The following is a 20220-nucleotide window of genomic DNA, read 5'->3' on the forward strand; positions in this document are numbered from 1 at the left end:
AGTGACTTGCGTTTTGTCGTTTCATTCCAGGCTGAATGTGGGTGTGGCAGTTAAACTGTCCAGACTGGTTAGGAGGACAGGGAGAGGTGCTACTCCACTGACTGTCCCAGAACTCTCCCTGGTCCTAAAGAGCAGCCAGCCACCAGAGATTGTGTTATCCAGGGCTCTGAGTAGTGTGGCGTCCCTGCTGAGATTCTGGAGGGTTCAGTGTCTGGACCTGACTGACTTATGGATCCAGGGTCACTCTCTCATCACACTGCTCTGTCACCAGGGACCTCTCTCTCTCAGGTCAGTCTGAAGCTGATGTTTTTTAAAAAGTAGAAATAGTAACATCATTCATGTGTTTTTCTTCATATTTCTGACTGCCTGTATGTTCCAACCTCCTAGACTGAATTCAGACACTCTGCAGCAGCTGACTGTAGTTGTGTATAAAGCTCAGGACAAGGACTTGACTCAGTGGTTCCTGGAGAAGGTTGGTGGAGACCTGACCTCCTGCAGGCTGGACTGGGAAGTGCTTCTCTCTCTGCTGCAGCATTCAACACACAACATCACTGTGGACCTCAGGAAGAACCAGCTCCTAGAGAAGAACAGCTCAGATCTTCTCCCCTTTCTGGGAAGGGTTACTCTAAAGAGGTGGGAGAACTTCTTTCTCTATTCAGACTTCCTAGAAATAATAAAATAACTATTTGTATCCAGTGACATGTTGTTCTGAGTTTGCCTCTGTAATATCATTAGGGTTTTATTCAAGAGGTGGGAGACCTTTTTTCAATATTTATAGTCTTTAATTATTCATGTTCTATCCAGCCAGTTGTTACTATGTGAGTTATCCTTTATAAAGCCTTGACATAACCACAACAATCCTTTCTCCATGTTTGTTCAGGTCCAGTTCCAGCTTTGTAAAGTCCTCCATCAGACAGATCTATGACAGTAGAGACAGTGACTGTGTGTCCAGTTTGTTGAGGTCTTCAGACCATTGGATCAACCTGAACAGCAGAGAGCTGGACAGAGTGGACTGTACTGCTCTGTGTTTTACCCTGCAGCACAGCCACCAAGTCAAAGTCAACCTGCTGTGGACCTCCATACCACCGGGGGAGATAGAGAGCATCCTGCCTTTTCTGGACAGAGTCTCCCAACTCAGGTTTAGTTGGCACTCGTTGACCCTGCTAGAATGGATAGAACTATGAGGCTTTCCACTTCCTGACTGATTTAACCTCTAACCCTAACCATAGTGTAATGTACTAACCTTAACCTCAGCTAGGGGTGGAATTGAAGGAGAACGCCTGGGAGTTGACCCAAATGTCCCATGCACCGAACATGACAGGTTACAGTAACCTTACAGTGAAATGATTACTTACGAGGCCTTATTAACCAACAATGTAGTTTTAAGAAGTACGGATAAGAATAAGTAATAAAAGTAACAAGTAATTAAAGAGCAGCAGTAAAATAACAATAGCGAGGCTATAAACAGGGATACCGGTTAGTCGAGGTAATTGAGGTAATATGTACATCTAGGTAGAGTTATTAAAGTGACTACATAGAAGATAACAACAGAGCTTTAACAGAGAGTAGCAGCTATGTAAAAGAGGGGGAGGAGGCAATGCAAATAGTCTGGGTAGCCATTTTATCAGATGTTCAGGAGTCTTATGGCTTGGGTGTAGATGCTTTTAAGAAGCCTCTTGGACCTAGACTTGGCGCTCCAGTACAGCTTGCTGTGTGGTAGCAGAGAGAACAGTCTAGAGCTAGAGCTGCTGGAGCCTTTGATCATTTTTAGGGTTTTCCTCTGTCACCGCCTGATATAGAGGTCCTGGATGGCAGGAAGCTTAGCCCCAGTGATGTACTGGGCCGTTCGCACTACCCTCTGTAGTGCCTTGTGGTCGGAGGCCGAGCAGTTGCCATACCAGGCAGTGATGCAACCAGTCAGGATGCTCTCGATGGTGCAGCTGTCGAACCTTTTGAAGATCTGAGGACCCTTTTCCATTTCCTGAGGGGGAATCGTTTTTGTCGTGCCCTCTTCACGACTGTCTTGGTGTTCTTGGACCATGTTAGTTTGTTGGTGATGTGGATACCAAGGAACTTGGAAGCACTCAACCTGCTCCACAGCAGCCCCGTTGATGGGAATGGGGGCGTGCTCTGTCCTCTTTTTCCTATAGTCCACAATCATCTCCTTTGTCTTGATCACTTTGAGGGAGAGGTTGTTGTCCTGGCACCACACGGCCAGGTCTCTGACCTCCTCCCTATAGGCTGTCTTGTCGGTAATCTGGCCTACCACTGTTGTGTCACAGTCTTACAGAACAGCTAATTCTCTAATGCATGTTTCAGTGTTATTTACCTGCCTAGAAGTAGTTTAGCTCGTCTGGTAGGCTCGTGTCACTGGGCAGCTCTCGGCTGTGCTTCCCTTTGTAGTCTGTAATAGTTTGCAAGCCCTGCCACATCCAACGAGCATCAGAGCTGGTGTAGCATGATTCGATCTTAGTCCTGTATTGATGCTTTGCCTGTTTGATGGTTTATCGGAGGGCATAACAGGATTTATTTTAAACTTCAGGGTTAGAGTCCCGCTCCTTGAAAGCGGCAGCTCAGTCCGACTGTTGCCTGTAATCCATGGCTTCTGGTTGTGGTATGTACGTACGGTCACTGTGGGGACGACGTCATCGATGCACTTATTGCACAGCTTCTACCCCCATAAGACTCCTGAACATCTAGTAAAATGGCTACCCGGACTAGATTATTCACATTGCCCCCCCCCCCCCCCCTCCCTTCTCCACACCACGCCACGCTCTGTTGTCATCTATGCATGGTCACTTTAATAACTCTACCTACATGTACATACTACCACAACTAACCGGTGCCCCCGCACATTGACTCTGTACCGACACCCCCCTGTATATAGTCTCACTATTGTTACTGCTGTTCTTTAATTACTTGTTATTTTTATATTTTATTTTTTGAAAACTGTTGTGACATTTGATTTGATTTGTTGATGAAACCGGAACATATTCAGTCTGTGATAGCAAACAGTCCTGTAACTTAGCATCTGCTTCATCTGATCACTATTTTATTGATCTAGTCACTGGGCCTTCCTGCTTTAATTATTGCGTGTAAGCAGGAATCAGGAGGATAGACTTATGGTCAGATTTGCCAAATGGAGAGCTTTGTATGCGTCTCTGCGTGACGCCAGACGCCACTGTTCTATTCTGCTGGCGTATAACTAATAGCTGTATGTCGTCAGCCACAACTCCCTGAAGCATAAGATATTACAGTTTTGAATGTCCCGTTTAATCTTCATCATCAGAAGGAAGGGTTTATTCGATCACCTAGTAGTGCACTAAATAGGGAATAGGGTGCCAACCCTCGTCAAAAGTAGTGCACTAAATATGGAATAGGAGTCTGAGAACCTCTGGCCCCTTTTTCTCCGACGCCTCTTCACGCAAATCACGGGGATCTGGGCCTGTTCCCGAGAAAGCAGTGTATATTTTGTGTCGGGCTCGTCAGACTCGTTAAAGTAAAAAAATGATTCTGCCAGTCCGTGGTGAGTAATCTGATGTCCAGAAGTTATTTTCGGTCTTCATAAGTCTTAATAAGTTTAAGGTTGGGAAAACGTCTGCCTTCTTCTCCGGCGCCATCTTACCATCAGTGTTTTAATGTGTGATGGTGTTTAAATAATTGTCTCTCTCTCTGTCTCTCTCTCTCTGTCTCGGTCTCTCTCTCTCTCTCTGTCTCTCTGTCTCTCTCTCTCTGTTTTCAGTCTCTCTCGCTCTCTCTCTCTGTCTCTCTCTTGCTCGCTCTCTGTCTCTCTCTCTGTAGTGTTGACAGGAGGTTACTACTGAGTTTCCTCCAGTGCTGTGCTGCCTCTCAGATCCAGCAGGGGGCACCATCATCACCACCAACAGCAGTATGGCTGCTCAGGTCTCTGCAACACAGGCTGGACTTGTCCTGCTCCTCTTCTGTGGACCTGTCAGCTCAGGACCCAGGGGAGGCTCTGTGTCTGACTACTGACCACTGCAGGGCCATCAACTCTGTTCTGAAGCAGAACCAACACAGCATCCAGCTGGTTCAAAACCAGGTCCAGCTCATCCTAAGAGACTGTGAGGTGGAGGACAGAGCACTGAGGGAGCTGCTTCCCAGCCTGCATATTGTCAAGCTGAGGTTAGACACACAAAGACAAACATTTGACCATCTAGTTTATCAGTAGGAGTTAGACCTACTCTGTGTCATAATGTTGATGCTTCTCGTCCTCTCAGTCCCAGCAAAGCTCTGTTACTTCAGCTGCTGGACCTTGTGTGTGAGGGGATTGAAGAGGGGCTGCTGAGGCACGCAGAGTCCCTGTGCAGAGCCCTGGATGGGGAGCTGGACCTCAGTGAGACCAGGCTGGACCAGAAGGCCTGTGGATCTCTGGCCATGGTTCTGGAACACTCAGAGGGTCTGTCAGAACTGGACCTCAGCCACTGTCAACTCACAGACCACCAGCTACAGCCCCTGATCACACACCTGCATAAAGTACAAGTCCTGGAGTGAGTGGCTTTCACTGTGTGTGTGTGTGTGTGTGTGTGTGTGTGTGTGTGTGTGTGTGTGTGTGTGTGTGTGTGTGTGTGTGTGTGTGTGTGTGTGTGTGTGTGTGTGTGTGTGTGACACTAGATGACAAATGTCTGATCACTCGTTCTCTCTGTCTCTGTCTCTCTTGCTCTCTGTCTCTCTCTCGCTCTGTCTCCCTCTCTCTCTCTCTCTCTCTGTCTCTCTCTCTCTCTCTCTTGCTCTCTTTCTCCCTCTCTGTCTCTCTCTCGTTCTCTGTCCCTCTCTCCCTCTGTCTCTGTCTCTCTTTCTCTGCCTCTCTCTCTCTTGCTCTCTGTCTCCCTCTCTGTCTTTCTGTCTCTCTCTCTTGCTCTCTGTCTCCCTCTCTGTCTCTCTCTCGTTCTCTGTCCCTCTCTCCCTCTCTGTCTCTCTATCTCTGTATCTCTCTTTCTCTGTCTCTTTCTCTCTTGCTCTCTGTCTCCCTCTCTATCTCTTTCTCTCTCTCTCTCTCTCTCTCTTTGTCTCTCTCTCTGTCTCTGTGTTGTAGCCTGAGCCACAATGACATCACTGATGCTCTGACTGACAGAATACTCCAACTGGTCTCTACCAACACTTCAATACACACCGTACGGTAAGGGTGTGTGTGATGGTGAGCAGAGCATGTGTCTGTGTGAGATCATATGGGTGTGTCTGTTTCTGGGGGCAACTGTTGGAGGATGGAGATGCGTTGTCTAATGATGTAATAATGATTCATAATAATCATGTTCTATAGACTCTTCAACAACAGAATCCAGGACAGAAGACCCTTCCTGACAGACAAGAGGTTTGACATCTGGTGCAACAACATCAGGTCTTAGTTCAGGAAGAGAAGGCTGAATCCAGGACAGAAGATCCTTCCTGACAGACAAGAGGTTTGACATCTGGTGACGATAATGTTGTATAATAACAGGATAATGTGGTCAATATAGAAAGCTTTATGCTAATCATACTTGATGTTTTTGTGACATTTATAGTTTAGTTTTGATCAGATTGCTGTGAATGTGTTCTACAATTGTTTGTTGATGACAGCTTTACACACTCTTGGCATTCTCTCAACCAGCTTCACCTGGAATGATTTTCCAACAGTCATGAAGGAGTTTCCACATATGCTGAGCACATGTTGGCTGCTTACACAGCTTGGAGGTGTGTTGGGTCATTGTCCCGTTGAAAAACAAATTATACTTCCACTAAGCACAAACCTGATGGGATGGCGTATCGCTGCAGAATTCTGGGGTAGCCATGCTGGTTAAGTGTGCCTTGAATTCTAAATAAATCACTGACAGTGTCACCAGCAAAGCACCCCCACACCATCACACCTCCTCCTCCATGCTTTACAGTGGGAACCACACAGTGGGAACCACACATGCGGAGATCATCCGTTCACCCACAACGTGTCTCACAAAGACACGGCAGTTGGAAACAAAAAATCTCAAATTTGGGCCCCTCCCTTGTCACAACACAACTAATTGGCTCAAACTTATTAAGAAGGATAAAAATTCCACAAATGAACTTTTAACAAGGCACACCTGTTAATTGAAAGTAATTCCAGGTGACTACCTCATGAAGCTGGTTGAGAGAATGCAAATGGTGTGCAAAGCTGTCATCAAGGCAAAGGGTGGCTACTTTGAATAATCTCAAATATATTTTGTTTAACACTTTTTTGGTTACTACATGATTCCATATGTGTTATTTTATAGTTTTTATGTCTTCACTATTATTTTAAAATGTAGAAAATAGTAAAAATAAAGAAAAACCCTTTGAATGAGTAGGTGTGTCCAAACTTTTGACTGGTACTGTCTGTATATATATAGTGGACTCACCTGGACTCAATCACCTGTTTTATTACCTCCCCTATATCTGTCTGTTCCTCAGTTTTCTTCCCTCTGTCACCGTTGTTGTCGTTTGCGTTTCCCTTCTCCAGACGCTGTTCTTGTTTTGTCTGATGTCCGTATTCTGTTTCTGTCCGTTGGTTATTAAATGTTCACACCCTTACTTGCTTCTCGTCTCCAGCGTCGGTCTTCACAGTACTATCCTAGTTCAAGTCAGAACAAAGCTGCCTGATGAAAGAGGGGTCACATACACATTGAAAACTCCAGCCCAAAGTGGGAGGTTTAGAAAATACTTTCATAAAAGTAGTGGAGCATCTCTTTAAGACCCTTCTACCTCCATTTGTTGTAAATATATCCATTTCATCTAATTTTAGCCTCTTCCATTTGCTTTGTGCATATCATCAAATCTAATTGTGTTGGTCACATACACATGTTTAGTAGATGTTATTGGTCACATTTACATGTTTAGTAGATGTTATTGATCACATACACATGTTTAGTAGATGTTATTGGTCACATTTACATGTTTAGTAGATGTTATTGGTCACATGCACATGTTTAGTAGATGTTGTTGGTCACACTCACATGTTTAGTAGATGTTATTGGTCACATACACATGTTTAGTAGATGTTGTTGGTCACATGCACATGTTTAGTAGATGTTGTTGGTCACACTCACATGTTTAGTAGATGTTGTTGGTCACACTCACATGTTTAGTAGATGTTGTTGGTCACATGCACATGTTTAGTAGATGTTATTGGTCACACTCACATGTTTAGTAGATGTTGTTGGTCACATGCACATGTTTAGTAGATGTTGTTGGTCACACTCACATGTTTAGTAGATGTTGTTGGTCACACTCACATGTTTAGTAGATGTTGTTGGTCACATGCACATGTTTAGTAGATGTTATTGGTCACACTCACATGTTTAGTAGATGTTGTTGGTCACATGCACATGTTTAGTAGATGTTATTGGTCACACTCACATGTTTAGTAGATGTTGTTGGTCACATGCAGATGTTTAGTAGATGTTATTGGTCACACTCACATGTTTAGTAGATGTTGTTGGTCACATGCACATGTTTAGTAGATGTTATTGGTCACACTCACATGTTTAGTAGATGTTGTTGGTCACATGCACATGTTTAGTAGATGTTATTGGTCACACTCACATGTTTAGTAGATGTTATTGCGTGTGTAGCGAAATGCTTGTGTTTCTAGTTCCAACAGTGCAGTAACATCTAACAATTTTACAACATATAACCAATACATACACATCTAAAGTAAAGGAATGGAATTAAGAATATATAAATGTATGGATGAGATGTCAGAGCGGCATAGACTAAGATACTGTAGAATAGAATACAATGTGAGATGAGTAATGCTAAATATGTAAACATTATTAAAGTGACTATTGTTCCATTATTAAAATGGCCAGTGATTTCAAGACTATGTTTGTATGTTTGCAGCAGCCTCTAAAGTGCTAGTGATGACTGTTTAACAGTCTGATGGCCTTGAGATAGAAGTACCGGACCCTCCGTCTCTGAGCCTCGGTCTCTCGGGTCCCAGCTTTGATGTACCGTTCTATTCATGTGATTATCAGTTGATGATGTATTTCTTTCCTTTTGTTTCCATAACAACCATCAGGTGTTGGAAATGAGTTTAGGCTGGAAACACTATAGTCCATCTGAAGATTGTTTAATGTGTTGATGTGTTGGTACTTGTCTCTATCCAAATAAAACAAAACAAACGCGTTTTAAGACATTCTTTTCTGATATCAAAACAGAAAAACCTCCCAAAAGTTTACTTTTTTTGACCATTTAAATCATTTATGAATATTTCGTTTTTGTGTTTTTAATAAATTAACCATGAGACACATGATTGGTGCTTGTCACAGTGTTTTCTCTAAAGGTTGAAATCATTACTAGTAAATACTAAATAATCACTTTCAAGTTATTGCTGGTATGAACGCGATCCCACCCCAAATGTGTTTCTTTTCATGACGATGTAAAAGTTGTTTGTTGAAGACATCTCCTCCTCTGATAGGCAGATCTCGGGATATCCGGACCCGCCCATTTACCAGGAAGCACCATATTAGGTAAAGGACGTCAACGGAATCAGTTGGCGTTTAATCTTCCAGCATCAAGAGAGAGAACCACTGAGGTGGCGAGTATTCAGACCCCTCTAACGACACATTTTTTTTAAATCGACTAGCGACAAATCTGACAACCTGGGATTTACATGTTCCGGTATCTGTGAAATATTTGATTCAATATTCCACAACACTATCAGCAAGAGATAACCACAGAGGTATACAGGAACTGGTCAGACACTATCCTACAATACAGGATTACTGTTGCAAAGAGAGACCCTGCTAAAATAAGCACAAGAGTTTGACAGACTTCCACATATATATTTTTTACCGAGTTGCTTCGTGTGTTCTCCTGAAACGATGTAGCCACTCAGCTTTTCATGGATTGTGACTCCTCACTTTAGTACCACTGACAACCTGGTTTAGTTTACTACAACTCTCCTGTTCTGGTAACAACCTGGTTCAGTTTACGAAAACTATCCTCTCCCGGTGACAACCTGGTTAATTTACTACAACTATCCTGTTCTAGTAACAACCTGGTTCAGTTTACGACAACTCTCCTGTCCCGGTGACAACCTGGTTTAGTTTACTACAAATGTCCTGGAGACAACCTGGTTTAGTTTACTACAACTGTCCTGGTGACAACCTGGTTTAGTTTACTACAACTGTCCTGGTGACAACCTGGTTTAGTTTACTACAACTGTCCTGGTGACAACCTGGTTTAGTTTACTACAACTGTCCTGGTGACAACCTGGTTTAGTTTACTACAACTGTCCTGGTGACAACCTGGTTTAGTTTACTACAACTGTCCTGGTGACAACCTGGTTTAGTTTACTACAACTCTTCTGGTGACAACCTGGTTTAGTTTACTACAACTGTCCTGGTGACAACCTGGTTTAGTTTACTACAACTGTCCTGGTGACAACCTGGTTTAGTTTACTACAACTGTCCTGGAGACAACCTGGTTTAGTTTACTACAACTCTCCTGGTGACAACCTGGTTTAGTTTACTACAACTCTCCTGTCCCGGTGACAACCTGGTTTAGTTTATTACAACTGTCCTGGTGACAACCTGGTTTAGTTTATAACTCTCCTGTCCTGGTGACAACCTGGTTTAGTTTATAACTCTCCTCTCCTGGTGACAACCTGGTTTAGTTTACTACAACTCTCCTGTGGGATCTTAGTCCAGCATGTGTTCTCGTCTCTCCCCAATTTCAGGTATGTTAATTAATCTATATTAAATATTATTTTGCCTTACTTAGTGTCTTTGATCAACTGTAGTAATAGTGCAGTAATAATCATGTCGGCTAGATGTTCTTTACCATTGGGCCATCATATTTGCCACCAATGCTCCTTATAGGACACATCATTGCACTCTACACTCCTCTGAAAACTGGTCATCTTTGTATACTCGTCGCAAGACCCACTTGATGCTTATTTATAAAACCCTCTTATGCCTCACTCCCCCTATCTGAGATATCTACTGCAGCCCTCATCCTCCACATACAACACATCTGCCAGTCACATTCTGTTAAAGGTCACCAAAACACACACATCCCTGGGTCGCTCCTCTTTTCAGTTTGCTGCAGCTGGTGACTGGAACGAGCTGCAACAAACACTCAAACTGGGCAGTTTTATCTCAATCTCTTCATTCAAAGACTCAATCATGGACACTCTTACTGACAGTTGTGGCTGCTTTATGTGATGTATTGTTGTTTCTACCTTCTTGACCTTTGTGCTGTTGTCTGGGCCCAATAATGTTTGTACCATGTTTTTGTTCTGCTACCGTATTGTGTTGCTACCATGTTGTTGTTATGTTGTGTTGCTACCATGTTGTTGTTATGTTGTGCTGCTACCATGTTGTTGTTGTGTTGTGTTGCTACCATGTTGTGTTGTTGTTACGTTGTGTTGCTACCATGTTGTTGTTATGTTGTGTTGCCATGCTGTGTTGTCATGTGTTGCTGCCTTGCTATGTTGTTGCATTAGGTCTCTCTGTATGTAGTGTTGTGTCTCTCTTGTGATGTGTGTTTTGTCCCTATATTTCTATTTTATTCTTTTTTTTAAATATATTTTTTTAATCCCAGCCCCCGTCCCCGCAGGAGGCCTTTTGCCTTTTGGTAGGCTGTCAAGAATTTGTTCTTAACTGACTTGCCTAGTTAAATCAATTTAAAAAATGCTTGATAGTGTAGTCTATATAGGACTATAGACTGTGTGCAGCTAAAATTGAATATAATTCATCTAAATGGTTCACTGACCCAACGTTTGGGAACATCCAGATAGACCTGCTCTATGTTGATAGAACACACCTCTCTGAACGTTGCCCTGGGGTGTATTCATCAGGAACCAAGCAGAAACACACTGGCCGAAACAGGGAGGCACTAAGCTAAACTTGTCCAGCTGAACTTGTCCAACATTTTCCTACGTTCTCTAATTAATACACCCTGCAGGTACAGTTTTAGCACACCTGATAAGTTACTACAACAATATTTACTACAACAATATTTAATACAACACTATTTAAAACAACACTATTTACCACAACAATACCACGGTCAGTATCCAAATGTTGTCGAACGTTCCCAATAGAAATATCATTAATAGAGCCGACGTGAATCTTTATTATTTATTCATATCAGAGAGAAGCGTGTCTGTTCTACATAGCGTCTCTATCTGAACATTCCAAAACGTTGCATATTGCTGAACGCACCCCAATGTCTTGATAGACGGAAGTTTAAGTGAAAGTAAAATATACAATGGAGATTTCAGAGACACAAGGAAAGGCTTTTCTAACAATCGATCATAATAACATGTCAAATTAAGGTTTTCTGATACATTTTGGGTTAGACTACACATGGTCTGAAAATTGAGAGCCCTCCAACATTTGGATCAGAATATTATTATTATTTTTTTTACATTTTTTTAATATTTGTTTTTATTATTTATTACAAAAAACACAAGGCAACACCAAAGCATAGAACATGAAGGACAAACAATAGAGCATCAAGACACTATCAGACATGTATCAGTCTTTCTACAACAGAGCCATCCTTGTGTGTGCATGATAGTGATAAAAAAATGTCATAGTTTCCTTTTCATGATCAACCCGAAGCCTCCATGATCCCCCCACAGAGGCTACCCCGTTTTTAGCCAGCCCGCTAATTTTCAACCGCAGTCCCTGGGCAGGTTATTAAAAACAATTACAATATAGACAATCATTGAACAGTGAGCACACGCAGAGCAACATAGGACAAGCAAGACATAGCATACAGACAGAGCAACATAGAACAAAATCAGTAAGACAAAATTCATAAAAGCAACAAAGTGTTTCCACACCTCACAAGCTACAGACAACAGACAACCCGGAAAGCGGCGGCAATACACAGCTAGGGATTATGTTCACAAATCTGATTGACCTTTAGCCATGTCTTCATGCATTGTGTGAAAGTGTGATATGTGGTGCAGTTGTGTGTGTCTGATGGCAGTGTATTCCAGACATGGGAAGCTCTCACAGAGAATGCAGATTTACTAAAGGTGCTTTTCCTTAGGGGAACTATACAGTCACCTCTCATGGCAGACCTTGTGGATCTGCTGCCATATGTTTGGGTTTTCTGTTTAACGAAAACACTGAGTGGAGGGGGAGGAGCCAGGCCATGTAGGATCTTGAATACAAGTCGGTGTATTGCACCAGATTTTCCCAACACAGGAGCTCATGCTTTCTGAGGATGTAACAGTGGTGATGGCTTTTGGGCTTCCTATAAAGCACTTTGAGAGCCTGTTTGTAGACAGACTGAATATGTTTTAATTTTGTACAGCAATCTTGGGCCCAACTAGTCAAGCGGTATGTTAAGTGGGGGAGTGTCATAGATTTGAAGTACAGTTTTGCTACCTCTGTAGTCAAACAATTTCGTATAAATCGGAAAATAGCTAGGTTGAATTTGGTTATCTGAATTACCCTTTTCACGTGCTTTTTAAAAGAGAGGTTGGAATCAAGTATGATGCCAAGGTACTTAAAATCAGACACCACCTGGAGCTTCTCCCCTGACACATAGACATCCGGCGTCTGTTGCCCTTTTTGTGAAGAACATGCAAACAGTTTTTTTCACATTGAGATGCAAACACGAGTCACTTTGTAACCTGGACCATTACAGTAGTGAGTCACTGAGTCACTTTGTAACCTGGACCATTACAGTAGTGAGTCACTGAGTCACTATGTAACCTGGACCATTACAGTAGTGAGTCAATGAGTCACTATGTAACCTGGACCATTACAGTAGTGAGTCACTATGTAACCTGGACCATTACAGTAGTGAGTCACTATGTAACCTGGACCATTACAGTAGTGAGTCACTATGTAACCTGGACCATTACAGTAGTGAGTCACTATGTAACCTGGACCATTACAGTAGTGAGTCACTGAGTCACTTTGTAACCTGGACCATTACAGTAGTGAGTCACTATGTAACCTGGACCATTACAGTAGTGAGTCACTATGTAACCTGGACCATTACAGTAGTGAGTCACTATGTAACCTGGACCATTACAGTAGTGAGTCACTATGTAACCTGGACCATTACAGTAGTGAGTCACTATGTAACCTGGACCATTACAGTAGTGAGTCACTATGTAACCTGGACCATTACAGTAGTGAGTCACTATGTAACCTGGACCATTACAGTAGTGAGTCACTATGTAACCTGGACCATTACACTAGTGAGTCACTATGTAACCTGGACCATTACAGTAGTGAGTCACTATGTAACCTGGACCATTACAGTAGTGAGTCACTATGTAACCTGGACCATTACAGTAGTGAGTCACTATGTAACCTGGACCATTACAGTAGTGAGTCACTATGTAACCTGGACCATTACAGTAGTGAGTCACTATGTAACCTGGACCATTACAGTAGTGAGTCACTATGTAACCTGGACCATTACAGTCGTGAGTCACTATGTAACCTGGACCATTACAGTAGTGAGTCACTATGTAACCTGGACCATTACAGTAGTGAGTCACTATGTAACCTGGACCATTACAGTAGTGAGTCACTATGTAACCTGGACCATTACAGTAGTGAGTCACTATGTATCCTGGACCATTACAGTAGTGAGTCACTATGTAACCTGGACCATTACAGTAGTGAGTCACTATGTAACCTGGACCATTACAGTAGTGAGTCACTGAGTCACTTTGTAACCTGGACCATTACAGTAGTGAGTCACTATGTAACCTGGACCATTACAGTAGTGAGTCACTATGTAACCTGGACCATTACAGTAGTGAGTCACTATGTAACCTGGACCATTACAGTAGTGAGTCACTATGTAACCTGGACCATTACAGTAGTGAGTCACTATGTAACCTGGACCATTACAGTAGTGAGTCACTGAGTCACTTTGTAACCTGGACCATTACAGTAGTGAGTCACTATGTAACCTGGACCATTACAGTAGTGAGTCACTGAGTCACTTTGTAACCTGGACCATTACAGTAGTGAGTCACTGAGTCACTTTGTAACCTGGACCATTACAGTAGTGAGTTACTGAGTCACTTTGTAACCTGGACCATTACAGTAGTGAGTCACTGAGTCACTTTGTAACCTGGACCATTACAGTAGTGAGTCACTGAGTCACTTTGTAACCTGGACCATTACAGCAGTGAGTCACTGAGTCACTATGTAACCTGGACCATTACAGTAGTGAGTCACTGAGTCACTTTGTAACCTGGACCATTACAGTAGTGAGTCACTTTATAACCTGGACCATTACAGTAGTGAGTCACTGAGTCACTTTGTAACCTGGACCATTACAGTAGTGAGTCACTGAGTCACTTTGTAACCTGGACCATTACAGTAGTGAGTCACTGAGTCACTATGTAACCTGGACCATTACAGTAGTGAGTCACTGAGTCACTTTGTAACCTGGACCATTACAGTAGTGAGTCACTGAGTCACTTTCTAACCTGGACCATTACAGTAGTGAGTCACTGAGTCACTATGTAACCTGGACCATTACAGTAGTGAGTCACTGAGTCACTTTGTAACCTGGACCATTACAGTAGTGAGTCACTGAGTCACTATGTAACCTGGACCATTACTGTAGTGAGTCACTGAGTCACTTTGTAACCTGGACCATTACAGTAGTGAGTCACTGAGTCACTTTGTAACCTGGACCATTACAGTAGTGAGTCACTGAGTCACTATGTAACCTGGAACATTACAGTAGTGAGTCACTGAGTCACTATGTAACCTGGACCATTACAGTAGTGAGTCACTGAGTCACTTTGTAACCTGGACCATTACAGTAGTGAGTCACTGAGTCACTATGTAACCTGGAACATTACAGTAGTGAGTCACTGAGTCACTATGTAACCTGGACCATTACAGTAGTGAGTCACTGAGTCACTTTGTAACCTGGACCATTACAGTAGTGAGTCACTGAGTCACTTTGTAACCTGGACCATTACAGTAGTGAGTCACTGAGTCACTTTGTAACCTGGACCATTACAGTAGTGAGTCACTGAGTCACTATGTAACCTGGACCATTACAGTAGTGAGTCACTGAGTCACTATGTAACCTGGACCATTACAGTAGTGAGTCACTATGTAACCTGGACCATTACAGTAGTGAGTCACTATGTAACCTGGACCATTACAGTAGTGAGTCACTATGTAACCTGGACCATTACAGTAGTGAGTCACTATGTAACCTGGACCATTACAGTAGTGAGTCACTATGTAACCTGGACCATTACAGTAGTGAGTCACTATGTAACCTGGACCATTACAGTAGTGAGTCACTATGTAACCTGGACCATTACAGTAGTGAGTCACTATGTAACCTGGACCATTACAGTAGTGAGTCACTATGTAACCTGGACCATTACAGTAGTGAGTCACTATGTAACCTGGACCATTACAGTAGTGAGTCACTGAGTCACTTTGTAACCTGGACCATTACAGTAGTGAGTCACTGAGCCTCTTTGTAACCTGGACCATTACAGTGGTGAGTTCTTGTGCAGCTTGTTGTTTGCTCTTTGCATGCATATATATCACTGTATCATCTGCATACATTTGAACTTCAGACCCAGTACAGACAGAAGGCAGATAATTAATGTACAGGCTGAACAGGAGGGGCCCCAGTATTGACCCTTGGTGCACGCCCACATCATAGCTAAGAGTGGGCGACAGCTCATTGCTTACTCTGACACACTGAGTTCTGCCTTCAAGGTATGATTTCATCCATCTCAAGGCATCGGTGGAAAAGTTGAACTTGGACAATTTTGTGAGGAGAATCTCATGGTTAACAGTATCAAAAGCCTTCCTTAGGTCCAGAAACACAGCTCCAACAATGCCCCCTTTGTCCATCTTGGACTTCACATTTTCCAGAAGAAAGCAGTTGGCCGTTTCTGTGGAGTGTTTCGCTCTGAAGCCAAACTGCATGGAGTGTAATGTGAAGGGGCTGTTGTTGAGGTGGGCAATCAGTTGTTCTGCTACACACTTTTCAACAACCTTTGACACCACTGGTAGTATTCTAATGGGCTTGTAGTTACTCACGACAGCAGGGTCGCCCGATTTAAAGATGGCCATTATTAGGGCCGACTTCCACACCCTTGGAAACACCCCGAGCCCAATAGATGTGTTGATGACCTTAGTAATGGGGCCAATGAGTGACTCTTTGTGGTTTTTAAGAAAGGTAGAGTCCAGCCCAACACATATTTGGCTTTAGAGTTCTTTAGTGAGCTAATCACCTTGTTCACCTTTGACTCAGCCACCTCCCTTATGATGAAGACTGGTTGAGCGTCATTCACTAGCACTGAACCCAAGAAACCAGTGGAGGAGTTCTGTGTCAGTACCCTGACAGAGTCAATAAAGTAGGAATTGAAGGCTATTGCTATTTTGACTGCATCCTGTGTTAGATTGTTATTCACCATGATTTCTAGTCTTTTTGCAGTGTTACTATGGTCTTTCCCTTTTAACTGTTTTTGATTCTCCCAGATCAGTTTAGAATTTCCCTTTGCTTCACCAATTATGTTAATAAAGAAGTTTGCCTTGGCCTGTCTGATTTCTTTCATCACCTTATTTCTCAACATGGTAAACCTACGTCTGTCATGCTCTAATTTGGACCTTAGGGCTATTTTTAGAGCATAATCTCGTTCTTTCATCAATTTCCAGATTTCTCCATTTAGCCAAGGAAGAGTGCTCTTCTGGCCAGGTTTGGATTCGATTTTCTTTAGGAAACCAGTTATTGTAGTCTGGATTGTGGATAGACAAACCTGACTATCAGCTTCCATGTCTGTATAGGACAAGAGAACATTCCAGTTAATTCCCTTAATTGCGTTTTCCAAATAGTTTAATTCACTCTTAGGTATTCTTAGTTGATCCGGCTTTCTAACAGTAGAGAGGTTACACCTGCTCTTAGACAGCTTTTCTGGCTATAAGTGTCAGATTATGATCAGATAGCCCAGTAACCATATTTAATGATTTAGTCACTCTCTCTGGTTTATTACTGAACACCAAATCAATCTGTGTTTTAGAGCAACAAGTCACCCTGGTTGGCCCTTTAACTAGCTGTGTAAGGTCAAAGGTATTAGTGATCCGTTTGAGGGTTTTCCTACAAGACTTGTCTTCATAATTAATATTAAAATCTCCCATTAACATGACCTCTTTCCTGAAGTCACATTCCCTAAGCATGTTATTAAACTGATCAAAAAACACACTTTTGTTTGAAGGTGGCCTGTACATTCCAATAAGGGTAAAAGACATTTGGGGAGACAGTGTAACGTTCAGGCCGATACATTCTAGTTCATTATCACATGACCACTCAATTAGTTTACATCAGATATGTTCTTTAATGTAAATCATCACACCCCCTCCTCTTCCTTCAATCCTGTCTCTCCTGAAAACATTGTAGCCAATCACAATCAAAGCAGCAGATGGTGAGGTTTTATGGAGCCGTGTCTCTGAGAGGCAGAGGAAGTCAAGGTTGGAGTCTGTGAGTAGATAATTGAATTTGATCAGTTTTTGGAATGACACTACGAATGTTCAAGTGCCCCCCTAGTAGTCCCTTGGGCTTAGCTCGTGGGTCCCAGATGCATCGAGAGTGATTGACACGTTGAAAAAAGTAAAATTTTCTGTGTTTTCTGACGGCTGGGTTTTAGCCGTTTGGTTTAGTTTTTATTAGAGGCAGTTCGGTTGCGCAATTAACAAAGCCTAACTAATTAAAATAGCTTGTGTACCAGAAGCAGAGACAGGGATCGCATATAGCGACTTGGGTATGTTTGAAGAGTCAAAATCTACCCTGGAGCCGGGTGAGTCGAGAGAAACCATGGGACTCACCCACTTCCACAGTGGCAAAAATCAGTGGAAGAGGCTATCCACTGCTTTCCACTTCGGTGAGTATCGCTGGCTCGGTGATGTTGGGCCTAGGATTGAGTTGCACATCCCCGGAGAGTAGGAGGGTAGTGAACGGGTAGTTTAAAAGTTTCCGATAAATGTTGGACTTGTGTTTGTTACGCCTAAGTGGTTCAGGGGAATAGGGAGCGAGATAGACTTGACCATTATGGTACCTGTGTACTGTCCGCTCCCGTTGAACGGTGAACCAATGTGTTTGGTGTTGATATTCTCCAGCAGTAGATTTGTGTCCGCACTGAGATTATCAGTAGAGCAGCTACATAACTGACAATCATGGCAAAGTACTGGAGATAAAACACATAATTGCGCTTTAACTCTTTGCATGAGTTACTTAGCTGGGGTCGGCGTACACCTGATGGTTTAGATAAAATAACAGCATTCGTATGAGAAGCGGCACCTGCCGCACCACCTTGTCTTCCGTCCGCCATTATATCGTCAGACGCGGAGCTCACCAATCTCTCTGCATGGTCAGAACTAGAAGCGTAAGCATTTCGCTACACTCGCATTAACATCTGCTAACCATGTGTATGTGACAAATACAATTTCATTTGATTTGAACTAAGAGAATGAACTAAAGAGAAAAAAGGAAAAGACAGAGAAAAACAGCAAACAACAATGAATTTTTTACAAAAATAAAATAATAAATGTAAAACAAAGGACATCAAGGACAACTGAAATCATAACAGCAATGCCAACTGTATATGTTTGGTACTATTACATGTTCTTGTATGTGTTTATATGAATGAGAGTGTGTGTATTTGCATGTGTACAAACACATGCATGGCATCAGCCTCAGACAAACTGGCATTAGTTGTAAAAACAGTGCCACTTAGTGTTATTCAAATGTACTTTTATTCTGTTTTATTTTGAATTTTTTCCCCCTTTATCTTTTGACCATCATTCTCTCTCTCACACAGCAACTCCACTCCCACTTGTCTCCAATTCCACATACCAACCCTCAGCTTCCCTCAGCCGATTCCATCTATCTCTGATGGCCACCCACTTCCTGTTTTTACGCAACACATATCTTTCAACTGTGAAGTTTAACATACAATTTCAATCTATCCAATCGAATATAATCAACATATTGTGAGTTGAAGATAAATATTTTTTTCTAAGAGTATTAGTATATTAGTGATTGACTGACCCGGTCTCTCCAGATCTCCTAACAGTACTATTTCTAGGGTCAATTTTAGATCAATGCTATGCATTTTCAGCCATTCCTGAACCTGAGACCAGAAACAGGCTACCTGAGGGCAATACCAAAATAAATGGTCTGTTGATTCTGTATCCTCACAACAAAATCTGCAGATCTTCGATGATTTTAATGTTCCAAATATTCAACATTTTGTTGGTGGCAAGAATTCTATATAATCATTTTAGCTGAAAAGCACGAAGTCTTTAATCTTGCGTTGTTTTATATATCAACGTACACCCTGTAACATGGAATCGGTACATCAAAAATCTCTTCCCAACTATTTTGCTATCTGTATGGCACAGTTGTCAACATCCTGGTCCTCAAATGAAACTGCTATACTTTCCTATTTATACTATTTTTATTCCTCCTCCAGTTTTGATCCTTTACATTGGGCAGACAGACCCGTTCCCTCCTCATCCTGCTGCCACCCTCCTCCTCCAGTTTTGATCCTTTATATTGGGCAGACAGACCAGTTCCCTCCTCCTCCTGCTGCCACCCTCCTCCTCCAGTTTTGATCCTTTATATTGGGCAGACAGACCCGTTCCCTCCTCCTCCTCCTGCTGCCACCCTCCTCCTCCAGTTTTGATCCTTTATATTGGGCAGACAGACCAGTTCCCTCCTCCTCCTGCTGCCACCCTCCTCCTCCAGTTTTGATCCTTTATATTGGGCAGACAGACCCGTTCCCTCCTCCTCCTCCTGCTGCCACCCTCCTCCTCCAGTTTTGATCCTTTATATTGGGCAGACAGACCCGTTCCCTCCTCCTCCTGCTGCCACCCTCCTCCTCCAGTTTTGATCCTTTATATTGGGCAGACAGACCCGTTCCCTCCTCCTCCTCCTGCTGCCACCCTCCTCCTCCAGTTTTGATCCTTTATATTGGGCAGACAGACCCGTTCCCTCCTCCTCCTCCTGCTGCCACCCTCCTCCTCCAGTTTTGATCCTTTATATTGGGCAGACAGACCCGTTCCCTCCTCCTCCTCCCGCTGCCACCTGCCTCCTCCAGTTTTGATCCTTTATATTGGGCAGACAGACCCGTTCCCTCCTCCTCCTGCTGCCACCCTCCTCCTCCAGTTTTGATCCTTTATATTGGGCAGACAGACCCGTTCCCTCCTCCTCCTCCTGCTGCCACCCTCCTCCTCCAGTTTT

General features: G+C 42.9%; 1 protein-coding gene across 3 annotated transcripts in view; it reads left to right on the forward strand.

Moving 5' to 3' along the window:
• Window positions 1-20220, forward strand: part of LOC110513232 — a 122658-nt gene that overhangs the window by 47537 nt on the left and 54901 nt on the right. For 2 of the 3 annotated variants that reach the window (XM_036934330.1, XM_036934329.1), the window contains 7 exons: window positions 31-288; window positions 388-633; window positions 881-1138; window positions 3802-4143; window positions 4239-4508; window positions 5054-5137; window positions 5279-5686. In XM_036934330.1, coding sequence (XP_036790225.1) covers window positions 31-288; window positions 388-633; window positions 881-1138; window positions 3802-4143; window positions 4239-4508; window positions 5054-5137; window positions 5279-5363 — 1543 coding nt within the window. In that variant the 3' untranslated portion in view covers window positions 5364-5686. Of the gene's footprint in view, window positions 1-30; window positions 289-387; window positions 634-880; window positions 1139-3801; window positions 4144-4238; window positions 4509-5053; window positions 5138-5278; window positions 5687-20220 lie in introns of those variants that run through there. The other variant, XR_005034308.1, reaches the window with a different exon arrangement.

This window comes from Oncorhynchus mykiss, chromosome 10 (genome assembly GCF_013265735.2).
Source record: "Oncorhynchus mykiss isolate Arlee chromosome 10, USDA_OmykA_1.1, whole genome shotgun sequence".
Lineage (NCBI taxonomy): Eukaryota > Metazoa > Chordata > Actinopteri > Salmoniformes > Salmonidae > Oncorhynchus > Oncorhynchus mykiss.